Source organism: Salmo salar, chromosome 14 (assembly GCF_965601325.2).
Source record: "Salmo salar chromosome 14, fSalSal1, whole genome shotgun sequence".
NCBI classification, from domain to species: Eukaryota; Metazoa; Chordata; class Actinopteri; order Salmoniformes; family Salmonidae; genus Salmo; species Salmo salar.
The window spans coordinates 18458126-18470071 of record NC_138304.1 but is presented as its reverse complement, the minus strand read 5'-3'; the positions used below and the strand labels follow the sequence as shown (position 1 = coordinate 18470071).

Sequence of the window (11946 nt, the reverse complement as noted above, 5' to 3'; positions counted from 1 at the left end):
GCACCCAACTCACTCAGGTGCTTCGCTATATCACATTTGACATTGTCCATAAGCTTGAGTTCATTTGCACACAAAAACAATCATACAACAATGGAAAGACCTGTGTGTTGTCCTTGTTAACGCAGACAGAGAAGAGCTCCAACTTCTTAATCATAGCCTCAAATTTGTCCGCCACATTGAATATAGTTGAGAGTCCCTGTAATCCTACATTCAGATCCTTCAGATCTTTTTTGGCAGTGAAACGAGGCTACTCATGTGAGAAGTTTGTATTTTATTTTATTTGGCTTCCTACCTTTCAGTATCATGATCTCTCTTCTTCCTATGTCTTTCCATTACAGAACATTCAGATTCTTGAACATCATCATTCCACTCCGTATCATCAGAACAATCACCCATAGTGATCGCACTCCAGCACAGCTGTTGCTTCTCCAACCTTCTCTCCAACCTTCTCTCCATTTCATCCACACTACTCGCCGCCATCCCTGCAAAAGCTATTCCTATCTGTCAGTCTTTTAATGACCACGCCCATTTGTAACATTTTGTTGTTTATCCAATTAGTGATGGTCCCTCCTTGACCTCATGACCCCAAAATTGTACAACAGCTGGTTGGTTTCAGCGAGTATTTGTATTACTTTCACAGAAGTTTAATTAAAACATGATGCGTAAAATTTGACATTTTATGAGACAGGCTTTTTTGAGTGTAGGCAGGCTACAATTTCCTTTGTGGGTGTAATTTGAATGATTTCACACAAGTATAAGGAAATATTTATATAGCCTGATTAATTAGTTAATGAAAATACAGTTTTAAAACCAATGTAATGTACAGTGAACAATATATTAAAATACTAAAAGCGGACTAGTATATGATCGCATCCAAATAATGACTCCAATTGCTTCACACTTGTTCCAAATGCTCTGTTGGTAGGTGCCATACACTGCAAGCCATGAAATAGTCCTTCATTTCATCAATCAGGATGTCATTGTGTCAACGCGTACATTCTTCTTATTCCTTTTGTCCTTGTAGTAGTAGTAGTACTGCAGAAACATCCTGCAGTCCACGCTGAAGCCTGAAACAGTGAACTCTAGTTCCAAATAATGACCAGCAGAGGGTAACGTATCTCCATGTTCCATTTGAACATGTTTTCTTTATCAGCCAGACAAAAGGCTGCCTGCTGTGTGGCAGGGGGTTGTTTCATTTCTCCTCTCCTCTCTGAGCAGCTCCCCTCTCCTTGTCTCCTCTCCTCTCTGGGTGCATCTCAATACTCTAAGGCAGCTCCCTCTTTTCGTCTACTTTGCTCTTTGGGCCCGTCTCAATACTCTAAAGCAGCTCTCTCTATGTGGCTGCATCTCAATACCCTTAAGCAGCTTCCTCTCCTTGTTTCCTCTCCATCATCTTCTGGGGCACCTGTGGGTCAGATCAGCCATAAGCCACTCCAGCTTGCCAGTGAGCAGTCTACTGAAAGTCCACAGAACAGTGCTCAGGCTGTGGGTACTCTGAGGGCTACAGGACAACACTGGGCTCTCCACAGACCCCTGAAGGACAAGGGGGAAGAGGGACAAGGTGGGGTATAGGTAGGATGGAAAGAGCGGGAGAAAAGGGAGGGAGAAAAAAAGGGAGAATGGAGGAAGAGAGATAGTCAGTATAACAAAAATATAACACACATGGGTGATTCCTCACTAAACTAGAACTAAAAAGTCCATGATTTTTTTTGATTTTCACTAAATGTAATCCATAGAAGGGTCCTTTCACTTCTTTAGAGGAACGATTGCATCTGCCCAGTACAGTTGAAAGTTGTGAAGTTTGTGCAGAAATTCTTCGGTTGTGCAAACCCACAGTTTCATCAGCTGTCTGGGTGACTGGTCTCAGGTGAAAAAGACAGAAGTGGAAGTCCTGGGGTGGTGTGATTACACATGGTCTTTGGTTGTGAGACCGGTTGGACGTACTGACAAATTCCCTAAAACAATGTAGGAGGCGGCTTATGGCTTCCTCAACACTTGAGACATCTGTGGAATTGTGTTGTGTGATAAAACTGCACAGTTTAGAGTGGCCTTTTATTGTCCCCAGCACAAGGTGCACCTGTGTAAGGATCATGCTGTTGAATCAGCTCCTTGATAATCCATCCACCTGACAGGTGTGGCGTATCTTGGCAATGGACAAAAATGCTTACTAACAGCGATGTAAACAAATATGTGCACAACATTTGAGAGAAATAAGCTTTTAGTGCGTATAAAAAAACATGTGGGATCTTTTATTTCAGCTCAAGAAACATGGGACCAACACTTTACATGCTTCTTTTATATTTTTGTTCAGTGTATATTATTTCTCAATTATGCTTTAAGATACAAATGTCGCATATAGCCTCAACAATCCTTCCTCCAAAGGACCCTTCTATGGATTTACATTTTGAGGAATCACCCACATGTCCCAATATGGCACCTGTACATTCCCAACAGTTATAACGCTATTAACTTTGCCTAAGCATTTGTTGATTTAGAGCTGGAGTCTGCATTGGTAATTTGATAATACACATTTTGTTGACATTGTGAGATGAGAGTGAGACACACTCAAGACACACATTGTGAATGCCAATTGGAAAGAAACAACTGTTCTGTTTTGCTCATTTCTAGCGAGTCTTATGACAAATGTTGCTGGTGAATGGCCTGTCCCTTGCATAAGCTCTCCAGGCTTGGCCTACGTGGCTGTGCCTCTGTCATAGGGAAGGTATGCCCTGCTATCTGCTTTTCTTCCTGGGGAAGGAAGAGCAGGGGTTGTCGGGGTCACAGCTACATATGAAATGAGAGGGAGTCAATGAGAGATTCCTGGAAAAAGACAGGATACTGCCTTTTTCATATGGAAACGATAGTGACTTAGCAACACTGATAAGCTAACTACGTGTGGGCGGTGAAATGGACGTGTTTGTTTACAAAATGAATAAAATTGCATGTGCATTCTGAAAGTATTCAGACCGCTAGACTTTTTCTACATTCTGTTACGTTACAGCCTTATTCTAAAATGTATTAAATCATTTTTTCCCTCATCAACCTATACACAATACCCCATAATGACAAAGCAAAAACATGTAACTTTTTTTTTGTTGTAATGTATAAAAAGAAAAATGGAAATATCACATTGACGTAAATATTCAGACCCTTTACTCAGTACTTTGTTGAAGCACCTTTGCCAGCGATTACAGCCTTGAGTCTTCTTGGGTATGACGCTACAAGCTTGGCACACATATATTTGGGGAAATTGTCCTATTCTTCTCTGCAGATCCTCTCAAGCTCTGTCAGGTTGGATGGGGAGCTTCGCTGCACAGCTATTTTCAGGTCTCTCCTGACATGTTCGATCGGGTTCAATCCGGCTCTGGCTGGGCCACTCAAGGGCATTCACAGGCTTTTCTCGAAGCCACTCCTGCGTTGTCTTGACTGTGTGCTTAGGATCATTGTCCTGTTGGAAGGTGAACCTTCACCCCAGTCTGAGGTCCCAAGTGCTCTGGAGCAGGTTTTCTTCAAGGATCTCTCTGTACTTTGCTCCGTTCATCTTTCCCTCGATCCTGATTAGTCTCCCAGTCCCTGCCGCTGAAAACATCCCCACAGTATGATGCTGCCACCACCATGCTTCACTGTAGGGATGGTGCCAGGTTTCCTCCAGACATGGTGCTTAGCATTCAGGCCAAAGAGTTCAGTCTTGGTTTCATCAGAATGGAGAATCTTGTTTCTCATGGTCTGAGAGTTTTTAGGTGCCTTTTGGCAAACTAAGTGGGCTGTCAAGTGCCTTTTACTGAGGAGTGGCTTCCGTCTGGCCACCCTACCATAAAGACCTTATTAGTGAAGTGCTGCAGAGATGGTTGTCCTTCTGGAATGTTCTCCCATCTCCACAGAGGAACTCTGGAGTGCTGTCAGAGTGACCATCAGGTTCTTGATCACCTCCCTGACCTGACCAAGGCCTTTCTCCCCCAATTGCTCAGTTTGGCCGGTGGCCAGCTCGAGGAAGAGTCTTCTTCCGTTTAAGAATGATGGAGGCCATTGTGTTCTTGGGGACCTTCAATGGTACAGAAATGTTTTGGTACCCTTCCCCAGATCTGTGCCTTGACACAATCCTGTCTCTGAGCTCTACGGACAATTCCTTCGACCTCATGGCTTAGTTTTTGCTCTGACATGCACTGTCAACTGTGGGACCTTTATATAGACAGGTGTTTGCCTTTCCAAATCATGTCAAATCAATTGAATTTACCACAGGTGGACTCCAATCATGTTGTAGAAAAATCTCAATGATGATCGATGGAAACAGGATGCACCTGAGCTCAATTTAGAGTCTCATAGAAAAGGGTCTGAATACTCATGTAAATAATGTATTTCTGTTTTTAATTTTTAATACAAAAAAAATGTCACCTGTTTTGCTTTGTCATTATGGGGTATTGTGTGTAGATTGATGAGAAAACAAAATATTTAATTAATTTTAGAATAAGGCTGTAATGTAACAAAATGTGAAAAAAGTGAAGGGGTCTGAATACTTTCCGAATGTACTGTATATATATATATATATATATATATATATATATATATATATATATATATATATATATTGTCTGTGTATGTATTTATTATTATCTCTTACCGTGATGTCCAGGTGTGTGACTATGTGTAGGTAATTGTTGACAGTATGCTCCAGCCTCTCCAGTAGAGTTGAGGCACAGCCAGGCTGACTCAGTGTCCTAACCACCCTCACACTCCCAGTCAGAGCACCCAGAGACACAGCTATGTCCCTCCTCTTCTCCTGAGCCTGTCATATAAACACACACACATAGGTAACACACACACACACACACACACACACATACAGAGAGAGAGATACAAACATCAAATGATTGCCACAATTGGATGCTACTGAACCGAGGAAAACAAATCATCTGCCTTGAGAAGCAGAAGTTGAAGAGTTTGATAGCGTACCGATTTCCTCTCCCAGGAAGCCTTGTGAACCTTGATGCAGGGGAGCTGAATGGGGGACGGCAGGGTCTTCAAGACATCACAATCAGCCTGAAGAGAGGAGAGAAACATACAGACATTTAAGCCTGAAGAGAGGAGAGAAGCATACAGACATTAAAGGAGAGAGGTAAGACGGACAGACGGACAGACGGACACACAGACAGACAGACAGACAGACAGACAGACAGACAGACAGACAGACAGACAGACAGACAGACAGACAGACAGACAGACAGACAGACAGACAGACAGACAGACAGACAGACAGACAGACAGACAGACAGACAGACAGACAGACAGACAGACAGACAGACAGACGAGCTACTCTCTGTGTTTAAGGTAATTTATATGGCAGATTGTTTAAAACATACAGGTTTAGCCTCACCAATGCAGCTTCCATGTCTGCCACAGTGTTTAGGTCCCTCCGGGACTCTCTGTCACACACAAAGTCTATGGGCCTGGTCTCAGCATCCCACACCTCAGAGGCTACCATGCACAGCAGCAGAAGTCCTGGACACATACAGTTGAAGTCGAAAGTTTACATATACTTAGGTTGGAGACATTAAAACTCGTTTTTCAACCACTCCACAAATTTCTTGTTAACAAACTATAGTTTTGGAAAGTCGGTTAGGACATCTATTTCGTGCATGACACAAGTCATTTTTCCAACGATTGTTTACAGACAGATTATTTCACTTATAATTCACGGTATCACAATTCCAGTGGGTCAGAAGTGTACATACACTAAGTTGACTGTGCCTTTAAATAGCTTGGAAAATTCCAGAAAATAATGTAATGGCTTTAGAAGCTTCTGACAGGCTAATTAACATAATATGAGTCAATTGGAGGTGTACCTGTGGATGTATTTCAAGGCCTACCTTCAAACTCAGTGCCTCTTTACTTGGGAAAATCAAAAGAAATCAGCCAAGACCTCAGAAAAAAAATGTTTGACCTCCACAAGTCTGGTTCATCCTTGGGAGCAATTTCCAAACGCCTGAAGGTACCACGTTCATCTGTACAAACAATAGTACGCAGATATAAACACCATGGGACCACGCAGCCGTCATACCGCTCAGGAAGTAGACGCGTTCTGTCTCCTAGAGATGAACGTACTGTGGTGCGAAAAGTGCAAATCAATCCCAGAACAACAGCAAAGGACCTTGTGAAGATGCTGGAGGAAACAGGTACAAAAGTATCTATGTCCACAGTAAAACGAGTTCTATATCGACATAACCTGAAAGACCGCTCAGCAAGAAAGAAGCCACTGCTCCAAAACTGCCATAGAAAAGCCAGACTACGGTTTGCAACTGCACATGGGGACAAAGATCGTACTTTTTGGACAAATGTCCTTTGGTCTGATGAAACAAAAATAGAACTGTTTGGCCATAATGACAATCGTTATGTTTGGCGGAAAAAGGGGGAGGCTTGCAAGCCGAAGAACACCATCCCAACCATGAAGCACGGGGGTGGCAGCAGCATGTTGTGGGGGTGCTTTGCTGCAGGAGAGACTGGTGCACTTCACAAAATAGATTGCATCATGAGGGAGGAAAATTATGTGGATATATTGAAGCAACATCTCAAGACATCAGTCAGGAAGTTAAAGCTTGGTCACAAATGGGTCTTCCAAATGGACAATGACCACAAACATACTTCCAAAGTTGTGGCAAAATGGCTGAAGGACAACAAGGTCAAGGTATTGGAGTGGCCATCACAAAGTCCTGACCTCAATCCTATAGAAAATGTGTGGGCAGAACTGAAAAAGCGTGTGCGAGCAAGGAGGCCTACAAACCTGACTCAGATACACCAGCTCTGTCAGGAGGAATGGGCCAAAATTCACCCAACTTATTGTGGGAAGCTTGTGGAAGGCTACCCGAAACATTTGACCCAAGTTTAAATTGTTTAAGGCAATGCTACCAAATACTAATTGAGTGTATGTAAACTTCTGACCCACTGGGAATGTGATGAAAGAAATAAAAGCCGAAATAAATCCTTCTCTCTACTATTATTCTGACATTTCACATTCTTAAAATAAAGTGGTGATCCTAACTGACCTAAGACAGGGAATGTTTACTAGAATTAAATGTCAGGAATTGTCAAAAACTGAGTTTAAATGTATTTGGCTAAGGTGCATGTAAACTTCCGACTTCAACTGTACATAACATATTAAACCCATTTAAGAAAATCTTTGCTATTGGTCAGTGGCCCTGGCTGGGCAATTCAATTCAGTCAACTTGTATTTGTCCCCAAAGACATAGGCTTCGCTCATGATAGTTTGATTTTACCCATTAGTTCAGTTAATTTTGAAACCCCTGTGAATGGTCACTCTCTGAATACTCACTGCTTAACGCCATACCCCTCTTGGTTGCGTCTGACGTCCTTTCATGTGGTCCATTTAAAACAAATCTGGTTTACTGTCTTCAGTTGGCAATATATCCTTGCCACTCCGAATTACCTTCAGCATGTCTGAAGTACGTTGTGTCCCCTCTATCGTCCTTGCGCCCTTCCTACGTTTTCATGGCCGGAAGGGCGCGCACTATCAAGTCCCAGAGCGCGCTCAACTTTCCTGTTGCACGTCATTTCCATATGCCAAAGGGTCACGAGAACGAATATCAAGGATCTCCTGTTCTTCCGGCTGTCCACTGTCATTAAGTAACTTTCTCTTACTCTCTCAATGACAATGGCTCATCAACAGAAATATCATCCAACGTTCAGAGGAGAATATGTTGATGGGCTACCTAGCCTACTTCCACCAGAGTTAAGGGTTTATCATTGTGAAATTATTCAATCTAATTCTTTGGTGTGCACAGCTGATCAATCCAGCGATTGGAATTCTTCCATAGCTGTTAGCGCGTATCGGCATTAGGCATGGAGTATAGAGGAAATGGTAGGCCTGAAGCTTAGGATTCTATTGTACCAACTATAGTCATTTTTATCACTGACAACATAATCTTCTAATCTACAATATACATAGTCATTCAAACCATGTAAAGCACTTACACTTTCAAAGAATTTCTCTCCCAAAAATCTCTCTCACTCTCACTCTCACACACACAGACACACACACACACACTCCCCCCCCCCTCTCTATCTCTCTCTGTCTCTCTTACTCACTCACTCACTCACTCACTGTCTAGGACCGGTGTTTTGTTGTTGTTTTAGCTACATGTTCAGGAGACATCCCGTGTGCGACCATCCAGAGAGGTACAGTACATTCGGGAAGTATTCAGACCCATTGACTTACAGCCTTATTCTAAAATGGATTCAATAAAAAATGTCCTGCTCAATCTACACACAATACCCCAATACCCCAATTGTTTAAAATGTATTAAAAATAAAAAACAGAAATACCTTATTTACATAAGTATTCAGACCCTTTACTATGAGACTCGAAATTGAGCTCAGGTGCATCCTGTTTCCATTGATTATCCTTGAGATGTTTCTACAACTTGATTGGAGTCGTCCTGTGGTAAAATCAAGTGAAAGGACTTTATTTGGAAAGGCACACACTTGTCTATATAAGGTCCCACAGTTGACAGTGCATGTCAGAGCAAAATCCAAGCCATGAGGTCGAAGGAATTGTCCTTAGAGTTCCAAGACAGGACTGTGTCGAGGCACAGATCTGGGGAAGGGTACCAAAACATTTCTGCAGCATTGAAGGTCCCCAAAAACAAAATGGCCTCCATCATTCTTAAATGGAAGAAGTTTGGAATCACCAAGCCTCTTCCTAGAGCTGGCCACCTGGCCAAACTGAGCAATTGGGGGGAAAGGGCCTTGGTCAGGGAGGTGACCAAGAACCCAATGGTCACTCTGACAGAGCTCTAGAGTTCCTCTGTGGAGATGGGAGAACCTTCCAGAAGGACAACCATCTCTGCAGCACTCCACCAATCAGGCCTTTATAGTAGAGTGGCCAGACGGAAGCCACTCCTCGGTAAAAGGCACATGACAGCCCGCTTAGAGTTTGGCAAAAGGCACCTAAAGGACTCTCAGACCATGAGAAACAAGATTCTCTGGTCTGATGGAACCAAAATTGAAATCTTTGGCCTGAATGCCAAGCGTCACATCTGGAGGAAACCTAGCACCATCCCTACAGTGTAGCATGGTGGTGGCAGCATCATACTGTGGGGATTTTTGTCAGCGGCAGGGACTGGGAGACTAGTCAGGATCGAAGGAAAGATGAACGGAGAAAAGTACAGAGCACACAGCCAAGACAACGCAGGAGTGGCTTCGGGACAAGCCTCTGAATGTCCTTGAGTGGCTCAGCCAGAGCCCAGAATTGAACCCGATCGAACATCTCTGGAGAGACGTGAAAATAGCTGTGCAGCGACGCTCCCCATCCAACCTGACAGAGCTTGAGAGCATCTGCAGAGAAGAATGGGAGAAACTCCCCAAATACAGGTGTGCCAAGCTTATAGCGTCATACCCAAGAAGACTCAAGGCTGTAATTGCTGCCAAAAGTGCTTCAACAAAGTACTGAGTCAAGGGTCTGAATACTTATGTAAATTTGATATCAGTTTTTTATTTTGAATAAATTTGCAACAATTTCTAAACACCTAGATTTTTTTGTCATTATGGGGTAATGTGTGTAGATTGATGAGGAAATGTTTTTCTTTAATCCATTTAAGAATAAGGCTGTAATGTAACAAAATGTTACATTTCCGAATGCACTGTATACTACAAAGCAGAATCATTGAGTTAGCAAGCTAACTTTGATAAACAACCACAAATAACCATAGATTTTTTGGGGTTCATTAAGAAATCTGAACTTAAATAGGCTTCGTGTTTTGATTGTTGAGTCAATTAAACCATCCCACTTCAAGCTTATCTTTCTAAAAAATAAAAAGTTATTACAGAATATTTTGTCAAGTTAGATCTTGCTTTGTAGTATACTCCTCAGGTGGTCAAGTTCATTTACCAGCCTGTTAGTCAATCAGCCCAAACTCTTCCAGTCCCAGAAGGGACTAGGCAAGTCAGTTAAGAACAAATTCTTATTTACAATGACGGCCTACCCTGGCCAAACCCAGAGGACGCTGGGCCAATTGTGCGCAGGCCTATGTGACTTCCAATCACGGCCAGATGTGATACAGCCTGGATTTGAACCAGGGACTGTAGTGACACCTCTTGCACTGAGATGCAGTGCCTTAGACCGCTGCACCACTCGGGAGATTGATTCCCAGTGTTAGCCTCTGGGTTACACCGTCATCATAATCACTGCAGCCCTAGCCAAACTGAATAGACACCAAGGCCCGGCTACTGTGCAATTCGCCAGGAGAGGAAATTGCTTTGAGTAGCCTCGTTAAAAATATATTTCAGTCATAGTCCTGAGCTGAGTTGACTGCAGAGGTATCACACAGTGGGGGCTGTTTAGAAAGCGTGCCATCAGGCGGGTCACCAATGGGACCCGTGGCAATTTTAGCATGTAAAACTTGGTGGGGCAAAAAAACAAAAAATGTGGGATGCATGCCAGCAAAGTCACTACACAACACTAAACAATACATTAATTGCACTATAATGTTGACAAACGGTGCCCACAAAATGTTAGGGACTACATAAAGCTGTCCCAACAGCAGAGTCCCAACATCTTACCACTGCTACACCTGGCTATCAGCGGAGCCTTGTCTGGCAGCGAAACAGTTCATTCAGCCTCATTTACTGCTTTTAAAAAAAACATAGCTGATATGGATGACTTGCTTAAATAAATGTAGTTTCTAATGACAATTGAGATCCACAAACTATGGCATAAGGGGATGACAAGTGGATAAGAGGCAATCCGTAATTTCGATTAAGACATTAATGAGCGAGCTAGGACGGACGTAGTCAATATAACTATTTGTTCAGCACTTTTGAAATGTACAGCGACAGAATTCAGAACATGGGCCGTTCTTACAGTGTTCTCCCTGTATATCAAGTCAGAACCGGAGGATAAATAAAGGGGGCATATAAGCAGACAATGAAAGCTCTTACAATATTCGATGATTACATTTCTCTAAAACAGGTTATAGGCTACATGTGCACCACCAAGTCAGAACAGTAGGTGAAATTAAGAGGTGAAAATAGGCTAAATTATTAGGGTGAGGCACATGGGCTACTAAAAACTTACTACACAACATACACTTAGTATTACTTTCTTAGCTACAGTATACATATCTCCCTGGCATATTACATAATTTATGCAGCAGCATACAAGACATGTTTGGACTCACCTTGTTGTGCTGTGCTCACTTGAACAGGAAGGTGGCGCGACGGTCCTTCGTGGGCAAATTTTGTCATCAAACTTTGTCATCAAAGTCTGCCATTCTCTGGATTTATGGTGCTTTCAAGACAATTTGGAACTCAAAAAACACAAAGGTAAACTCATGATGACGTCATTGATCTTCAGGTCATAGCTCTAGAAAGAGGCCTGAGTTCCGGATTTACAATTCCGAGTTGGATGAAAGTTCAAAACGTATTTTCCCGAGTTCCCAGTTATCTTAAAATCACTAAAGTCAGATTTTGCAGTTCCGAGTTAACAGTTGTTTTGAGCGCAGCACCAATCATGCTTCATCAACAGCATGGCCAATGTTGAATGTTAATTTTAAACTAGGAAAAGAGACCCTTAATCTTAGACTTTGTACCACACAGCCACTCCACTGAATATCAGGATAATGATTCCTTCGTAATGCTTGCAGTTAGCCACTGATTCTCGTTCCTAACCACTCATTGGGGTGGTAGGTAGCCTAGTGGTTAGAGCGTTGGACTAATAACCGAAAGGTTGCGAGATCGAATCCCTGAGCTGACAAGTTAAAAATCTGTTGTTCTGCCCCTGAACAAGGCAGTTAACCCACTGTTCCTAGGCTGTCATTGAAAATAAGAATTTGTTCTTAACTGACTTGCCTAGTTTAAAAAAAAGGTAAAATAAGAATTTGTGACTTCCAACATGTTGTGCGATGTTTATATCTGATGAGCACCGATACTTTTTATCTA

At 42.5% G+C, this 11946-nt stretch overlaps 1 protein-coding gene across 2 annotated transcripts; it reads right to left on the bottom strand.

The window, feature by feature from the left end:
* Window positions 1-260: 260 nt before the first annotated feature.
* thpo (thrombopoietin) lies at window positions 261-11528 on the bottom strand. Of its 2 annotated transcripts, none has more exons than XM_045694006.2 (5): window positions 11187-11528; window positions 5372-5496; window positions 4951-5037; window positions 4619-4783; window positions 261-1533 (listed from the first exon to the last, which is right to left on the bottom strand). In XM_045694006.2, the coding sequence occupies exons 1-5, from the start codon at window positions 11251-11253 to the stop codon at window positions 1390-1392; spliced, it is 588 nt and encodes a 195-aa protein (XP_045549962.1). In that variant the 5' UTR covers window positions 11254-11528; the 3' UTR covers window positions 261-1389. The 2 variants fall into 2 exon arrangements, with proteins under 2 accessions (XP_045549962.1, XP_045549963.1); XM_045694007.2 differs by lacking the exon at window positions 11187-11528 and adding an exon at window positions 7325-7501.
* Between the last annotated feature and the right edge of the window lie 418 nt (window positions 11529-11946).

Excerpts from the sequence above, each read along its gene's own strand:
- thpo (XM_045694006.2), bottom strand. The coding sequence starts at position 11,253 with ATGACAAAATTTGCCCACGAAGGACCGTCGCGCCACCTTCCTGTTCAA. Across the intron at positions 5,497-11,186 it reads AGTGAGCACAGCACAACAAG|GACTTCTGCTGCTGTGCATG; the intron begins GTGAGTCCAAAC and ends GTATGTGTCCAG. Across the intron at positions 1,534-4,618 it reads TCACACACCTGGACATCACG|GGGTCTGTGGAGAGCCCAGT; the intron begins GTAAGAGATAAT and ends CTTGTCCTTCAG.